Source organism: Chaetura pelagica, unplaced genomic scaffold, assembly GCF_000747805.2.
Source record: "Chaetura pelagica isolate M959 unplaced genomic scaffold, ChaPel_1.0 scaffold841, whole genome shotgun sequence".
NCBI lineage: Eukaryota > Metazoa > Chordata > Aves > Apodiformes > Apodidae > Chaetura > Chaetura pelagica.
This window is the reverse complement of record NW_009951973.1, coordinates 258,931-274,583: the sequence shown is the minus strand read 5'-3', so window position 1 is coordinate 274,583 and position 15,653 is coordinate 258,931. Positions and strand designations below refer to the sequence as shown.

The following is a 15,653-nucleotide window of genomic DNA, read 5'->3' as shown; positions in this document are numbered from 1 at the left end:
CGCAACAGAGTTCAGCAGATTTTATTTTTTAAATTCTTTGCAGTGTCCACAAAATCATGGGAATACAATTCTAAATAGTAATCACACTTCATTGAACATTCATTCTCATTAGTTGACTTTTATGGTCCTTTTTCAGTACTTTATTTTGTTGTTGACAAGATTTTAGCCCTTGTGTTTTTGCTGAGGCACTTGAGAATATCCTGACTGTTACAAAACTATAACATCAATCCACTAATTCTGATTTTGTGAAATATCCATTATACAAAAGAGGCTGCTGATGCAAAAGAAGAAAAGGGATGACACTTAAGATTCCTGGTATCCTCACTAAAAAGTTTTAACAGAGAGACATTCTTTAATTTCAGCAATTTCTTCTTCCTCTGAATCAGTACATGCCACAGGACCCATTCTCACCAATTCTTCAGTCACGGACATATCATTCTAGAAGTGTGTCATTGCCAGAATCTGCTGATAGTTGTCTTTGTCTTTTTCTCTTGTAGTAGTAAACTGACACACCAGCTCCAAAAAGAGTAAGAATAGCCAAGAAAAAGAGAGGCCAAACAGAAAGATGAAAGGGTGGGTGAGTCTTTTCCTTGCCTGAAATGAATGCATTAGACTGTTAAAAGCCTTGGTAATTTTTATTCCACATACAATATGAAAAACAAGATGATGTTCTCTCCTGCCCCAACTTGGAGTCTGTTCAGTGGAAATCAGAGCCCGGAGCGGTTGCTGATCAGTAGCCTGGTCCCTGTTACTAAAGCTAACATTGTTTTAATGGATCTGGATCACAGCAATATATAATGCATGCTTGTAAAAATTTAATGCAAATGCATGCTTTAGATATGGGATACTAATTATTTGAAAAATATTTTTTCTATATTCTAATGTTAATTACAAAAATACGTATGGAATAGATTTACATGTATATCTACATAGGTTTTAACAGTCTATTTAAAGCTCTCTGTGCCTGTCCTCAAAGTTAATCACAAGCTGGGTCACTGTTGAGCTGGTCAGCTCAGGGTTAGCCCAACAGCAATCCAGCCCACCAAGAACACAAGTGTTCATGTGCATGTAAAAGGCAACATGGGATTACCCTGAGTCATGTGTAAACAGGTATCCCAGGAACTCACAGCAGGACTTGTTCTCTGGAAGGGGGCAATTTGGGAAAACTCATTTTAAGTGTTTATTTTATCTAGGTTTTTATTAATTTTATTATGAAAGCTCTTACCTTTTTGCTGTACAGGACTCTCACTTAGCTCACCTTCAATTAATATCAAAGAGAAACAATATGACACTTCATTAGAATTTACAAGTTTTACTGTTTTGCTAGACAGGAACAAAAACCCCTGAAGTGTTACTATTTCATTGATAACATATATATCTGTTATAAAAGACAACATAAGTGAGGCAAAAAAAATGTTGCTAAGGTTCTACCTTCCCATTTCACTTTACCAAACCATAATATTCAATCATTTAAAAATTTATATTGTCTTTATATCTACCAACATTCAAATACCTACTATTTTCTATGTTCATTTGAAAATACCTTCTCACATTTCTCCTTAAATATTTCTTTTAATTTACTAAGAGCACAATGTACAACTCTGCAGATTAACTTCATGTAGCACATTTTGCAAAGCTCTGCATGTCCAGAATGATTCTGTTACAATTAAATTTAGGATTCTTGGATGTCTTCCCTGGATAAAAGCCCTCTGAATCAAGGCTGTAATCTCTCCATTTGCTTATGCATAAGAAAGAGACAGAGAAAAAGAAAGTACCTTTTTGACATGCAAAAAATGTTTGACATTCAGAAGAGAAAAATTAAGCATATTGGATGTTCTTATAATGTAAGAAAAACTCTTCTGAGTCAAGGGTCCCTGAATTACCAAGAATTACCATATTTCTCCTCTCGGCTTTGTCGCATTACAGTTTGCAAACACACTTGCTATCCAGGGGAGAAATTATAAAGGCAAAAAAAAAAGTAAAATGAAATAAAAGCAGAGCATAATGTAAAATTAATAGGAATGAAGCAAGAGGATCCCCTACCAAGGCAGGAAATTACTACATATGAGAGCATCTTATAAGTCAATCAGTGGATTTCAGTGTTTCCTCATTATTTTTGTACTATATGGGATGAAACATAATTTGGATACTCTTAGAACATCTTTAAGGGGTATTAACTGATTTACTGCTGTGTCCATTTGCTGATTTAAGCAAGAAAACTAAGTGCATGAGATTACTGTTTCTTGGTACATTTCAGTTTGCTTTTTTTAATTAAAGACTACATTTGCAAAATTATTAAAACCCAACCTCAAATTTTCCACTATTTTTCTGTGAACTACTGTGTCTTCTGAAGTATTGAAATCACATCCTTTTGACTTTTCATCTGAACAAAGGAATCTTAAAAATTGTTTTACACAAGAAATGACGTTTTCAGCATAGGATGGAGACGTTCCCCATGATTCACTGGGGGCAATGAACAATGCAAATGCTGGAAAATTAAACCTGATCTCACAGTCACTAAAGATGGAAGTATGAAAGTTTAAAGATGGCAACCTGCCATTTTTCAGGTAAGATTGATTTTAAAACCTGACTTAAGAAAATGAAATGTTAGTGCTCTCTTTCAGATAGTTATATATCTTTTTGTCTCTCCACTAGAGAATACTATATGTGGGGTTTTAACTCTGAAATATTAGTCTGGCATATACAGAACTGCATGAAATTTTCCAGAAATGCTGATAAGACAGCTTCTGTAATGTCTTGAAATTTTCATTTAGTAGGGAAGTACTCCTTATGTAATTATTGCAACATAAACAGCTGCCCTTTTAGTATCCCTTAAGCATTGCTGACATTAAGGCTATTGAACGAAGCCCAAAATTAAGCAGATTTTTACATTGTGCAGTAATACATTTTTTGAGTACAACAAACTTACAAAGAAAGCTTGATTATTTGCATTAATTCCTCCTTGTAAGGGTAATAACTGTTCCAATACTTAGTCCCTGGACAAGTTGTGAGTTTGTACTAGTGTTTGACAGATGCAACATCAATGCCTGTGTTAGGTATTGAAAAGTTTTCTGGAAGTCTCATTCTCAAGCTAGGATGTATACAGCACATTCCCATATTCCCATGTGAGTGCAGACAGTGATGTGAAGAGCTCACAGAATGCAAAAACAGGTAATTGCAAATGTTTAGAAAAGTGAGATATGCCAAATGAAACTGTCAGAAACAACTTCCAGACCTGTGGAGTGCTAGAGCAGTTACTAGTAAACAGATCTGCTCTGTCTCTAAGGACTGAGTCCACTAAAGGCTTACCTTTGGGTTTTTTGCAGATAAATCCTTTTTCAGAAGAGCAATCAGAGTTGTCCCAGTAACCAGATGGTGCAGTCATTTCAACACAGTGATGCTCCACACTGGACTCTTTCTCCTCCCAGTTGACAAAGTCCAGCACAGCATTATCTAGCCACACCCACTGTCCTAAAGAGAAACGTACAGCACAAAACAAAATGTATATTTTTACTCCTTCATTCAGCAAATTACTTTAAAAATGTAATAGTAATCCACTTTTCAGCAAAGACCACTTCAGTTATTGTGAAAATACAGTTATCCTTACTTTTCTCATATTAGCAAAACATTTCTAAGTTAAATATTGAAAGTATGACATTACCATCCACATTTCGGTACAGTCCTATCCAGAAGCCTCCTACTTTATTTCCAAGTGGCTGTATAGTATGGATCAGAAAGTCAGATTCATCCATGTTTTCTACTGAAACCAAGGTAGCACCTGAAAGGCATTAACAAACAAATAACCATTACCTATGTGAGCAACTATTGCAAAGAACTCTTCTTTCAAACTTGCGCAAACAAAACTTTTGAAAGTATTATGCATACTACTCTGCTGGCATCCCCCCCCCATTGCTTTTTGCCAATGACAGAGCCTAGGAGGTGCTTAGTAGCCATGGCCCACTCCCACCATTCTCAGGATGGTGATCCAGAAGCTGGGTGATGACAGGGAGCTCCTTACCTGGAGATGCTGCAGCCCCTGGGAGGACAGATGGCCCCACAGAGTTGCTTGTGTCAATTTACTTTCATTGTGTCTGATTAGCTCAGTAGGTAAATAAAGTATTTCTATTTATCATTTTTTAATCATGTTTACATTTATATGTGAGTTTTTAATAAAATTTTGTACACATCTTGTCAGTTGATGATGAAGACTCTCACCTAGCTGAGCACACTCTAAGGAGGCCACTGCCCAACTTGTCCCAGCTGATGCTTCAAGGTAGTAGCAGTGGCCACCATAAGGGATCCAAGCTCGGAGTTCTGGTGCTTCAGGGCAGTCTCCGGGCAACTGAGCAGGGTCAGTAGGAGCCATAGCTAGAGAAACCATATGATATGAAATTGATATTGCATTATGAGTAGCCCATAAGGTAAAATATATGTGTAGAAAGGGTGAGATTTTTCTTACCCAGCTTTAACTATCTGGGTGTCTACTCTGGACTATTCCTACAGGGCCTCAGCTCAGAAAACAGGGAGGCTGAGGGAGTCAAGAGTGTTAAACATCTTATTTGTCCCATTACGTTTTTTAGAACAAGGAAATAAATTACATCTTGCAGCATCTAACTAACTGCCTTGGCAGTACTATGAGGAAAGCAAACCCTTAGGAACAGTTTAGGTCTGATCACATGTGCAACTCTAATTCAGTTGTATCAGTCTGCTCTGCATATGTGGAGCAAATTTAAGGCTGGAAATATTAAGTTGGAAGCCACTTTCAAGTGGCAAAATCTATCTTGTATCTAACGTCAGGAACAGTCTATAATATGTATTTTTAAAACCTCAAGCAGGGAAAAACAAAGCAATTCTATAAAATCTATGAACAAACATACCTCTGCATACCTCTACAAAGAGTTAAGGTATCATTCACACTCCCGTGGCTCCCACACCTACATAAAAACTGCCTTAGCTTTCGCAACAGTGAACAGAAGCAAAATTCTGTCCTGCGTTTTGGTTCAGTGACACCTGTGTGTGAACTTTTCCAGCTGAAGTCCACATAGTCAATGCATGTTCCCAGCACTTATTTATATTACACACAATCTGAAGTGTGATTTATGCTCACATCTTAGAAAGAGTGAAATACCTTGAAGATTGAGCTTCTTCTTATGTAGTTATGAGTACCATGAAAGCAGTGCAGCCAGATCCATTTATACAAGAGGCTTCCATGTGCCTGAATTCATATACCATCCAATAGCAAACTTCCAAACTCTACAGGGAGGTAGGCAGTATCTTGAAACATACTCCTCTGAGGGTTTTAGCCCAAGCCAAAGCAAAGTCTCTGGGATTAGTAAGACTACTAGAATTAGGAATGTGTTTTTAAAATTATGACATTATTTTACTTACCGTCTGAAGTCTTACAAATTGAAAAGTAGCTTTCATTGCAGGATGCTGTTTTCCAAGTACCATCAAGATCTAGGTAGACACAAGCATTTTTCTCCTTTGGTTCTTCTGCTGCCCATTTTGTGTACCTGGTTTTCCAGTTATCTGCCCATTTGTGATAGCTGTCAGTCTGAAAACAAAGCAGTTCTGGTGACAGTTTTTTTACATAAGAAGCTCTGACAAATAAACACAGTGTCCTATGTCTATTCAAGTTTTTCAGGACAAAAAAGCCCTTTGCTACTATGAGTTGTAAACACAATTTACTGTTCAAAACAATAACACTGGGTGCTCTGAGGTATGCAAGAACACAGTGATAAACTCAAATGAGTCCTTCTTAAGTAATTTAGTAAATCCTATGTCAAGAGAAGAAATTACAGAGAATTCATTCCTTCTACTCTGCTTTATTTAAATTAAAACTGGGAGCCATTTGGTGAGTAAGGGTTACTTAACATTAAACAATCAAAGTAACCTTAACCTTTCTCTCTAATACTCACAATAACTTTTATTACTATAATAATAGTTATCAGTAGCCCTCTGTTTAGCAGGGATTTCGACTGTCAGAATGGCCAATGGGTGCCTCATGGTAGCTGCACAACCTGGCTTGTAACTCTGTGCACCTTTCTTTTACCATTTCTAGAGCTTCCTACTTTCATCTATTGCTTCCTGCTTAACCTTTTCTGTGGCCCTTCATTTCATTTGGTGCATGAAAGTCTGAGTAACTCTAACAAGACCATTTGAAATGTAAGCATGTATACAGTATTCAGAGTACAGTTTTTTCAGCACTGTTAAAAATTAGGCATCCAGCAGGTATATAAAGAGCAGGAGAACTCACCAAGCACCTGCAGCTCCCATCTGTCCAGCACTTACCATACTGCTCTTTAGACCAATCCATACGGGTTTTCCATATTTCAACATCTGGATCCACAAGAAGGAGTGAATGTAGGCATCTGAAATGCTGGCAAGTTCTGCAGATTTATCTTGACAGTTTTTTCTGGCCTCTTCCCATTGCATTTCAGATGAGGTGATTGAGTAGCTACTGTCACCATAACGGACAAAGCCAGAGGACGGATTTGTTGTTGGTACTTCGTACTGGGTGGTAACTAGGGAGAAAAAACTGAATGGAGGAATTCACTCCACACCACTCATCTCCAGCATGGAAGACATCAAAAAGGTCCAGAATTAACTGTAAATCAAAATCTTAATCTAAGCTCATGAAAAATGTGTTAATTAAAATAAACGCACCACAAAACCAAAACAACAACCAAAAAATAATAATAATTGTAAAACATGAACCAAATTTTGTTAATTTAAAAAGAAAAGGGAAATCCTGGATGCCCTGAAGTAGAGAGTGTGCCTGGCCTGACCCATGCAGACTTAGGCTTATAAATCGGATATTTTAGTTCCCGTGCTTTAAGATATTTTTACTTAATCTGGATATCTGAGCATACACTTATTTCAGAGCAGTGTTGGAGAGGATTTAGGACTAGATGTTTAAGGTATCTACTGTTATACCCTGTTATCACAGCCTGAGATATTGATACTTGATGTTAATTGAACACCACTCACTGTTGATTCCAAGTCATTAGGCTGTCTGTAAGTGCTGTGTGAACATTATCTGCACATTTGGGTCAGGCAGTGTCTGTGTCCACCTTTGGTATTGTAAATGCATAAACAGCTGTAGCTGGAATTAAACAGGCTAAAAATGCTTCCCTAAGGCTGTATGTTTACTGTGCAGGAAAACAGGGTTTTTACAAGCCAGTTAGCTGTGCTTGCAATGAACAGGTTGCAGGACTTGCGTGAAAGAATGGGGCAGTTTTCACTAATGTTGTGATAAAGGTGAAGCAAAACTGTTTTATCTGTGTTTTGCATTTTGTACTCCTGTTACATGGCTGGAAAGCAGGGATTAGAATAATTACAGTGTTACAGCAGAGGCAATATTCATTACTTTGGTGTAAAAAATCTGTATTCTTCAACTATAAAGACACAGCCAAGAGGCTGTATATTTTAATAGACATCATATGGCATTCAGTAGAAATGTTGAGAGAGGAATAAATGCCCTGCTCAGAGACATCCAGGAATATAAGGAGATTATTATAAGGGCGATGTTTTATACTTAACTTAAAGAGGATGCCTGAAAGCCTCATATTTCCATTTATTATTCTCTAATATTCATTATTTAGATACAAATCCCTAATTAAGATGGTGGTTCCTCTCCACAAATTTCTGTGGAAAAAAAAATTTTACTTTTAAAACAGTACAGCCTTAAGACTGGTGGAGCTCTGAAAGCCTGAGAAACTCAGAATGAAACTCAAAACTGAAAGAAATCACCTTGGTTTAGATATTCAGCTTATCTAATGGAGATACTTATTCTATTTAGGAGACTGGATTAAACATTACTCACGTGAATTCATCTGGCATATGTAGCCTCTCTCATTGTCACAAGTGTCATCTCTCCATTTCCCCTCTGACTTAATGATGAAGACACAATCTGTCTGAAGGAGGGGGGAAAATGCACAGCCATTACAAAAGGTGATCAGGAGGTGCTGAGCTGAAGCTCCTATATTCCTAGTGCAAGCCTGATGGCAAAAAGGATGGGAGAAGTGCTCATTGAGGACCTAGGTAATTATTACTAATTTTCTAAGCTTTTGCCAAACAGCTTGACCTGGTGCTTATTAGTGATCCCTTAAATTTGAACTAGGCTTCCACTGGTTCAAGTAAGGGTCTGAAAGAAAGGTATGTAAAAAACAATCCTACTAGTTTTATTAAGAATCTGTTAACTAATACAGATATGACTAGGGTAGCTAGAATGTGTCCTCTCAGTTCTGATTTACAGTTAAGTAGAACTGCTTAAGAATTTTCCCATCTATGAGAAAAAAATTATATAAGAACCAATAATAAAGTACTGGTCTAGATTTACCTTAACTGAAGCAGACTATCTTACAGAAAGCAATTACATTTTACTAGTTGTTTTCAGTCATTATCAAGTTATTACTATCAGAGGTCTTCAGTAACAATCCCATCTTGCCTTTACTTCCTTATTTCTAATTGTTTCATTGCTGCCCTGATTTCAGGATTGGCTGTGACCATATTTCAGCATTTGACCCATTTTTATCTCTTATGCTGATTTAAACAAGTTTTAGTCATAAGCAGGTACACTGATGGTAGATGTTAAAAATCTCCAGTTGCTATCTGCCTTTCATTTTTTCTATGAGTTTCTCTCCTTTGGTTGGAAAAGAAATTTAATTTCAGCAGAGCAGTAGCTCTTTTATTGAAGATATCATTTTGTACCATCAGAAACTAGCAAAACAGTGGGGGAGCACATTAGCCAAGAATGGGACATATAGAGAGACAAATTAGTGTTGCACCAACAATCTTAATTTTGGTTTATCATAACTTTTCTAAATTTGGTGTTGCAACTTGAATGTTTTTGGATCTGCACCTTGGGGAGGGACTGATGGAATACATGCATCTTCAAGCTTGTTTTACAGAACTGGTATTTTGTAATGTCAAACGGAAAACACAAAGTCTCTTTTCTTCAGAACCTCTGCCGAATATATTTTATCTATTTGGAATGGTTATCCAGTGATTTGCTAAGTCCTTTCTGCTTAGAAAAGGACTTATTTCAGCATCTTGTTATTGATGCTGTAAATTCCCTTTTAGGGAAATCAACGAGCTGCCTAAGATATACAGGTTATTTAAGTTTCCTGCACCTCCATAGTGATGTCTGTCAATATTTCAGCATCATAATAGTCATAGTAGCTTTGTTTCTTTTCTGGTGCACCATTAAGCCAGTTGGTGTAGGAAACAGTACTTCCATCTGTCCAAAGAAATTCGGACTCTTTGTTGATATCATTCATCCCAATCCAAACATCTGTCATGGCATCCTTTAAATGATAGAAGAGGAAAGCTGGAGGGAAGCAAAAACTTCTCATTAAGGAAAGTTTATCCCGATTTACCCAAAACAGGAAAAATGTGCAAAACCCAAGAACTGGGGCGATATTAAAAATATAACATTTCCCACTAGATAGCCCGTCTGCCTTTAACTAAATGTGTAGATAAGCACTTGTAGGAACATATGTTACACAAGCATGAAGGCTGAAAAAACAAATAAAAAGAAAGTTCTGGAGCAGCTTAGAAAAAGTCCCCCTCACCACTGTGTATGCACATGTAGTATTCCAGCAAATCACACTGCCAGTGAGAGAGAGAGAAAATACAAATGCCTCTGAGTTTGACAGACTATGCAACCACACTCCTAACAGACTAGAAGTTTTATGAAAACCGAGCTATTGAAAGAACTAGAAACACATGCTTTATTTCTTTTTTTGCAATACTTCAAATACTGTTTCACCCTTTTGAGTTAAAACCAGGCAGTTAGGCAGTTTGAGTTAAAAGTGTAAACTGACCCATATAATATGCGATTTTCAACAGATATTTCTGTAATCTGTTTTGGAGAGCCTAGCAGTTTCTTTAGTGGGAGATTAATATCTTTCCTTTCAATAGAGCCCATACATGTACCTTGCACTTGTTCATTTGGTATGGTAGCCAAGTTTCCTCCCAAATTCATACAAGCGTCTCGTGCAGCATGCCACATGAGCCTTCTTGTTATATCTGAAGAAAATATTTTGAAACACTAGGGAAAAAAAGCAAACACTTCATTCAAACTAGCAAAGATTGGAATTGTTGCATGTGAGTAATATCCATTATCTATAGAAAATAGATTTCTCCAGATAAAGAAATCAGGGCTAGAATAAGTGACAAAGCTAAAAGTGGAAAGTATATATGTCTAGCCAGATAGTTATTTAGCCCCTCTCATTACACAAGGTGTAATCCAGAAGTCTAGTATCATCTGAATTGATTTCAATGATGTCAAGTACATAACCTCCTTTTACATTTTCATCTGCCTGCTACCTACAGTAACAGTGGGATCACTTAAAACCAAGAAAATGTGGCTTTGGGTGACACAGATGCAGCTACTGTGCCTTGTCCTGCTTCTAGTGACTGTGGTTATTTATGACTGTTCATCTCACCCAAGAGTATGAAACATCCCTTCACACGTTGACCCAACATTCTGAGGATGCAATAGTAGCCCAGTGTACACAAAGTAGACAAAACAAACTTTGGCAAATAGAGCTTCAAGTCAAATGAGTACAAATTCTGCTACATCAATGAGGACATCCAGACCACCTATGAAAGTAGAACTATGTTGAAAACAATTGTAGTTTGGCATCCTCTTTCTGAACTCAGAGTTCTGGGAACCCTGTAGTAACCAAAGGGGTTGTTCAAACACAGTCTCTTTAAATCATTCCACCTGAAAGGCTCTTTTTTCAAGACTGACTCCTACAAATTTCAGTTCCTAATATTAATACATAAAACTGTAGAGGAGGAAGAGAAATTTTCTTAAATAGTAACAGTGTATTTTAAGCCTGCACAAATTATGTTATTTGTATTTTATTCATCACACATTTACTTTTCCTGTATTTCTCTGCAAAGTTAGATGTCAATAGTTACCTCCAAAAAGCCCAGCCATCCAGCCAGCTTGTTCAGACTGAATAATTACTCTCTGGATTTATTTTATAATCATAAAAACCTCATGTTTTTTACAGTTCTTTTCTTCAGTTCCACTGCTCTACACAATTTACTGAAGTTCCTTATTGACATACCTTGCTGTTAAAGAAAAACCAACTTTCTGGACATCCTCCAGGAGGCAGTGAAGAAGTAAATGTTGACTTAATAGTACTGTTATGTTTTTCACATATGAATTGATGAGGTGAACCACAGTTCACATCATTCCACAAGCCTAAAAACAATTAGATTGAATAAACAAATCAAGATGCTATAGTATTTGTAACAGTAACTTAGCAGTTCTTGTTTTGAGTTATAAAGAGGCTAATCTCCGCTTTTCAGACCAATTAAGTGAGTAAAAGAACCATACACTACATTTATACAGTCAGCTATTTTTTACAAAGTGAAGCTGTTTATGAACTTTACCTTCTCAGCACTGTTAGTGACTGGGCTATGGTTTAACAAATGAAAAAAAAATAAATAAGTAACTGGGATAAAAGGGCAAATGACTAAGAAGAATGCTCTGGTCATCAATTTACTTCATTCTATTTTCTCTGTTTGAGAGGATGTGTGAGGTACCTACAGAAACCTGAACGTTGTGGCACTGGTTCTGTGGGAAACTGACAGTTGAGTGGGCTACAGTCTAAGACATCACAGAGGGCTACAGTCATCTACATGTAGGCAACTGAAAGTAAAATCTGATAGTTTAGTTTTGTTACTTACCATGCTCTGACAACATAACCACACAATTTTCCTCATTATTTGCAAAGTTGGGTTCATTAGGAGCCCATGCCACATAGGTTACTGGAGTCCCATCTATCCAGCTTAAAGAAAAGATATACAAATAGATACTAACTAATACATTTAAACTGGGACATGAGAATCTTAATTAACAACTCCATGAGCATTAATAAAACTGGCTAAAACTGGAAGGAAGGACAGTTACAGATTTTCCTCTCTTTACCCAGTTATTCTAATTTGAAAACATTTATGGAAAATATAACTGGTTGCAAAATAAAAAAAGAAAACATCAAGTTTATTTTCCATTAATGGGCAGAAACAACCAGACATCATCTAATAACAGGTATTTTTTTCAGCTAGCCATAACATGCAATACAGAGAAGTATATTAAGTTTTAGTTATCCTAGTTGATTTTATTGTATCACCTAGTTAATATTATGCTCCCCAACCTGAGCATTCCTGATGTTTTGTAGATGAAAACAAGGACAAAAATACTTTTCGGTAGATTTTATCCTGAAAAGAAACATCTCCATAGGTTATTTATATCCATTCATGTGTCTAGGTACTCCACACATCCTGAAGTATTAAAACTGAAATCTTTTCTTTACACTTCCATGCTTTTTACTTTAATACATTGCTATTGAAGGAAGAAAGTCTGGCACAGCATTTTAATAAATATTTCAGAATTTAGGTCACTTACCCTGAAGTGGAAGACAAGTTCAGCTCCCTCATCTATCCCTTACTGTTGATGGTCCACTTGATATAAATAAAGGAGATGCTTACTGGACCCAATGTCCTTTTTCCCTAATTTGAGTCCTAAATCAGGAGGTTAGAATCATACGCTGACTTAGTCACTACCAACTTTTCTCTTCCCACTCATTTTCTGTCCTTGTCAAGGTTAGTGATTTACAGACACTCAACAGTGGCATAATAAAAAATAAATTAATTATTAATCATATATTAGTAATATCCAGGTTGGAAGGGGCTTCAAGGATCATCTGGTCCAACTTTTCTAGGTAGGAACTCGGTTTAGATGAAATGGCCCAACACCATGTGTTCCCCAACACTTTTCTTGTGTGAATTGTCCAGTATTAGGGAAGCCACCACTTCCCTGGGGAGATTATTCCAATGTCTGAGTGTTCTCATAGTGTCAAACCTCGCCTGAATCTGTTTCAGGTCAAGACTAGAAACACAGTCTTCCACCTCCTAGATGTGTCCTAACTAGCAGATGGGAACATGCACAGTGCCAGTATCATGCTCTGCAGTATCATTTCCTTTAGTTTTGAGTTAATTTGTGCATTGTTTTTTTCACAATATTTTTGTTAATTTTGCTGTACAGTAAACTTCTGCTGACTTTTCTCCTGGAAGGGGAATTCACAGACGCTACCATAAAAACCTCTGTCAGGAGCAGCTTATGTTGCTATTGTCTACTTATTTCTAATTCTGGGGGACCTCTCTGAAGCAATGATCTACAGATATAAGGCATAAAGAAGGTAGCCTCTATGATGTGGGGCTTATTTTAAGTGTGTGTGTTTATAGGCATAAAATCCAGCTAAAATATCACTCAAATATAGAGGCCAAGTATTTAAAAAAAAACTTGAGAAAGTGCATATAGAGAATACAGCTGCCAAGATTTCTTTGAGTAAGTATTTACTAAAGAAATAAATGTTCTTTTCCTATTTCTGTTTGAGGAAAACTATTTGATTTAAGAATATTCTGGGATTATTTCTTTCTGCTTTGTACTCTTTATGTGGAACTGCCTTCAGTCCTTCAAAACAAGACAATTACTACCTCCAGTTACATAAAATATTGTATTTGTTTCTACATGTTGAGTGATCATCTTAACTTACCTAAACCTTTTATCAAGACTCAGTTTGAGACCAATGAAGTATTCTGTCGACTCACTCCAGTATTTCTCCTATAACAGAAATGTATTACTTTTATTTAGAAAAAAAAACAACAATTAAGATCTTTGAAGAGAAACAAGCAGAAGAAGATGTGCCATTGCATAGGTCCACAGAGTAGTCACTGAAGTTGACAGCAGTAACACACGTTCACAGTTATGCACAGTGGTGTGGTTAGGCACTCAGGCCCAGAAGTCGGATTTTCATCTGGAGCATCAGAGCTGTGTCCTGCAGCATTGAGGGTGCTTGGGGTGGGGTAGGAAAGAAGCAGATCTGGAGTCAGAAACTGGTGCACATCTTTTGTTTTCCATCCAGGACTGCAGCACCACCTCATACCAGCCTCAAATCTCCCTCCCATAGCAGCTGCTTCCCAAGCCAGCACAGCTGGCACAGTCCCACATCACTGTTCCCACAGGCCTGCCTCACCACCTCAGCACAGCTGGCACAGAGCAGGAGTAAATCCCATGGGACCAAAGGGCACTTTCAGGGGGGAATTTAATAGATCTCATCTCAGGCAGATTTCACTAATGAAAATGCTGATGGCTCTATTACAGAGACAACCCAAGTTTTGCAAGTAGATTTTCAAAAGCATTTCTACTTAAAGGTGTCTATCCAAAAAGATTCTTACATTTTCTTTAAGCAGTCTCTTTAGAAACCTCCTCTCACTATTACTATTAACAACAGCCAGGTGTGCAGAATTCATCCTGCAAAACTCTTGGGCTCTTTCCATAGAGACAGATTCTTTGCTGATATAGTATAGCTGATCTTCATATATGACCCATCCATCTGCAGTGGTTTTGTATGCTGTAAGATAAATAAGGTAGCCTTAAATTTTATATCTGTAGAACATACAAGCTCATATTCCACTAACAATTTTGAAAAAAAAACAACAAATAAGGTTAATACATGTATGCAAAAACCTACCATATGTGTCCATTGGTTCAGATTTTAATGCTACTCCTGCAAAACAAGAGAACAGAAGGCATGACACATCTCTACAGTGTATTTTACCACATAGCTTGTGACTGACTGCAAGGAGCAGAGTGAGGAACAGGGCAGGATTCTACACTCCTTTGCCATTGACTAAAAAGCAGGCTTAACCATAAATTTTATGCACATTATGCAATACGCGTGGTCATCTAATTATAATTGTGTATCATAAATTGTGCTTCATGTCAGTAAAATCATAGCTTTGGCTGAATCATATTCCTGCACAGAGCTATCAGGAATAATTGTTACCCCATTTTGTAAGCCAGAGTAGATTTATCTGAAATGCTTTAAGCTTTGTTTTACGGCCCCTTTAATGATGCATCAGTGGATACAGCATAAGCCTCCACAGGGGTCTTCTTATCAAGACAGAGAAAATTTTTACTAGATTTACTTTAGCTCTATAAAAAGTTCTTTCGGTCCCAAATATTCATAAGCAAAAGGAAATATGGGTACATAAACTATGACCTACTTCTGATTCTGATAGAACAAGAAATGCTACTGCATTGAGCAATTGTTTTCCTAAAAGCAGATGAATCCTGAATATTATTAAAGGAGAATTTGGAGCACCACTCCAGGCCTGTTTCATCAGTTGTCCTTAACCATATTGTTATAGCTGTGACTAGCCTTGGTGTCTGGTGCCAAATGTAGCAACACAACTGTGAGCCTGAAGTCTTCTCTTATAGGGAGTGGCTTCATACAATTTCTGAAGGCAGCAGAACTTATTTCTACTAAAACATTTTTCTTTGGAAAAAAAGAAGTCTGATCTGGAAGAATGAAAATATCAGATACAAAAGTTTCAGTAGTGTCCAATAGTTTGCTGGGTGTCAGACGGAAATCTGGCACCTTTAGGGCTGTGCAGGTCTCTGTGGCTGTCCCCTGTGGCCTCTTAGGCTGCCTGGCAAGTGATGTGTCAGGGGCTGGTCAAGGCCTCTATTACCCACACCAAGGGAAACAGCAGTGGCTCAGCCAGCTCTGGGACGTTCAGCATCAGTGTGGGGCCTTAGGGCTGCAGAAAGGCAAAACAAAGCCTGC

At 37.3% G+C, this 15,653-nt stretch overlaps 1 protein-coding gene across 1 annotated transcript in view; it reads right to left on the bottom strand.

Moving 5' to 3' along the window:
* Positions 1 to 433: 433 nt before the first annotated feature.
* The window catches only part of LOC104391899 (macrophage mannose receptor 1-like), a 30,731-nt gene continuing 15,511 nt past the window's right edge, over positions 434 to 15,653 (bottom strand). The window contains exons 16-30 of the mRNA XM_010001250.1: positions 14,556 to 14,591; positions 14,260 to 14,435; positions 13,578 to 13,645; positions 11,710 to 11,810; positions 11,085 to 11,221; positions 9,940 to 10,054; positions 9,135 to 9,331; positions 7,826 to 7,916; positions 6,292 to 6,524; positions 5,389 to 5,554; positions 4,216 to 4,368; positions 3,662 to 3,778; positions 3,310 to 3,471; positions 1,226 to 1,258; positions 434 to 594 (exon numbers count right to left, since the gene is read on the bottom strand). Coding sequence (XP_009999552.1) covers positions 434 to 594; positions 1,226 to 1,258; positions 3,310 to 3,471; positions 3,662 to 3,778; positions 4,216 to 4,368; positions 5,389 to 5,554; positions 6,292 to 6,524; positions 7,826 to 7,916; positions 9,135 to 9,331; positions 9,940 to 10,054; positions 11,085 to 11,221; positions 11,710 to 11,810; positions 13,578 to 13,645; positions 14,260 to 14,435; positions 14,556 to 14,591 — 1,946 coding nt within the window. The remainder of the gene's footprint in view (positions 595 to 1,225; positions 1,259 to 3,309; positions 3,472 to 3,661; positions 3,779 to 4,215; positions 4,369 to 5,388; positions 5,555 to 6,291; positions 6,525 to 7,825; positions 7,917 to 9,134; positions 9,332 to 9,939; positions 10,055 to 11,084; positions 11,222 to 11,709; positions 11,811 to 13,577; positions 13,646 to 14,259; positions 14,436 to 14,555; positions 14,592 to 15,653) is intronic.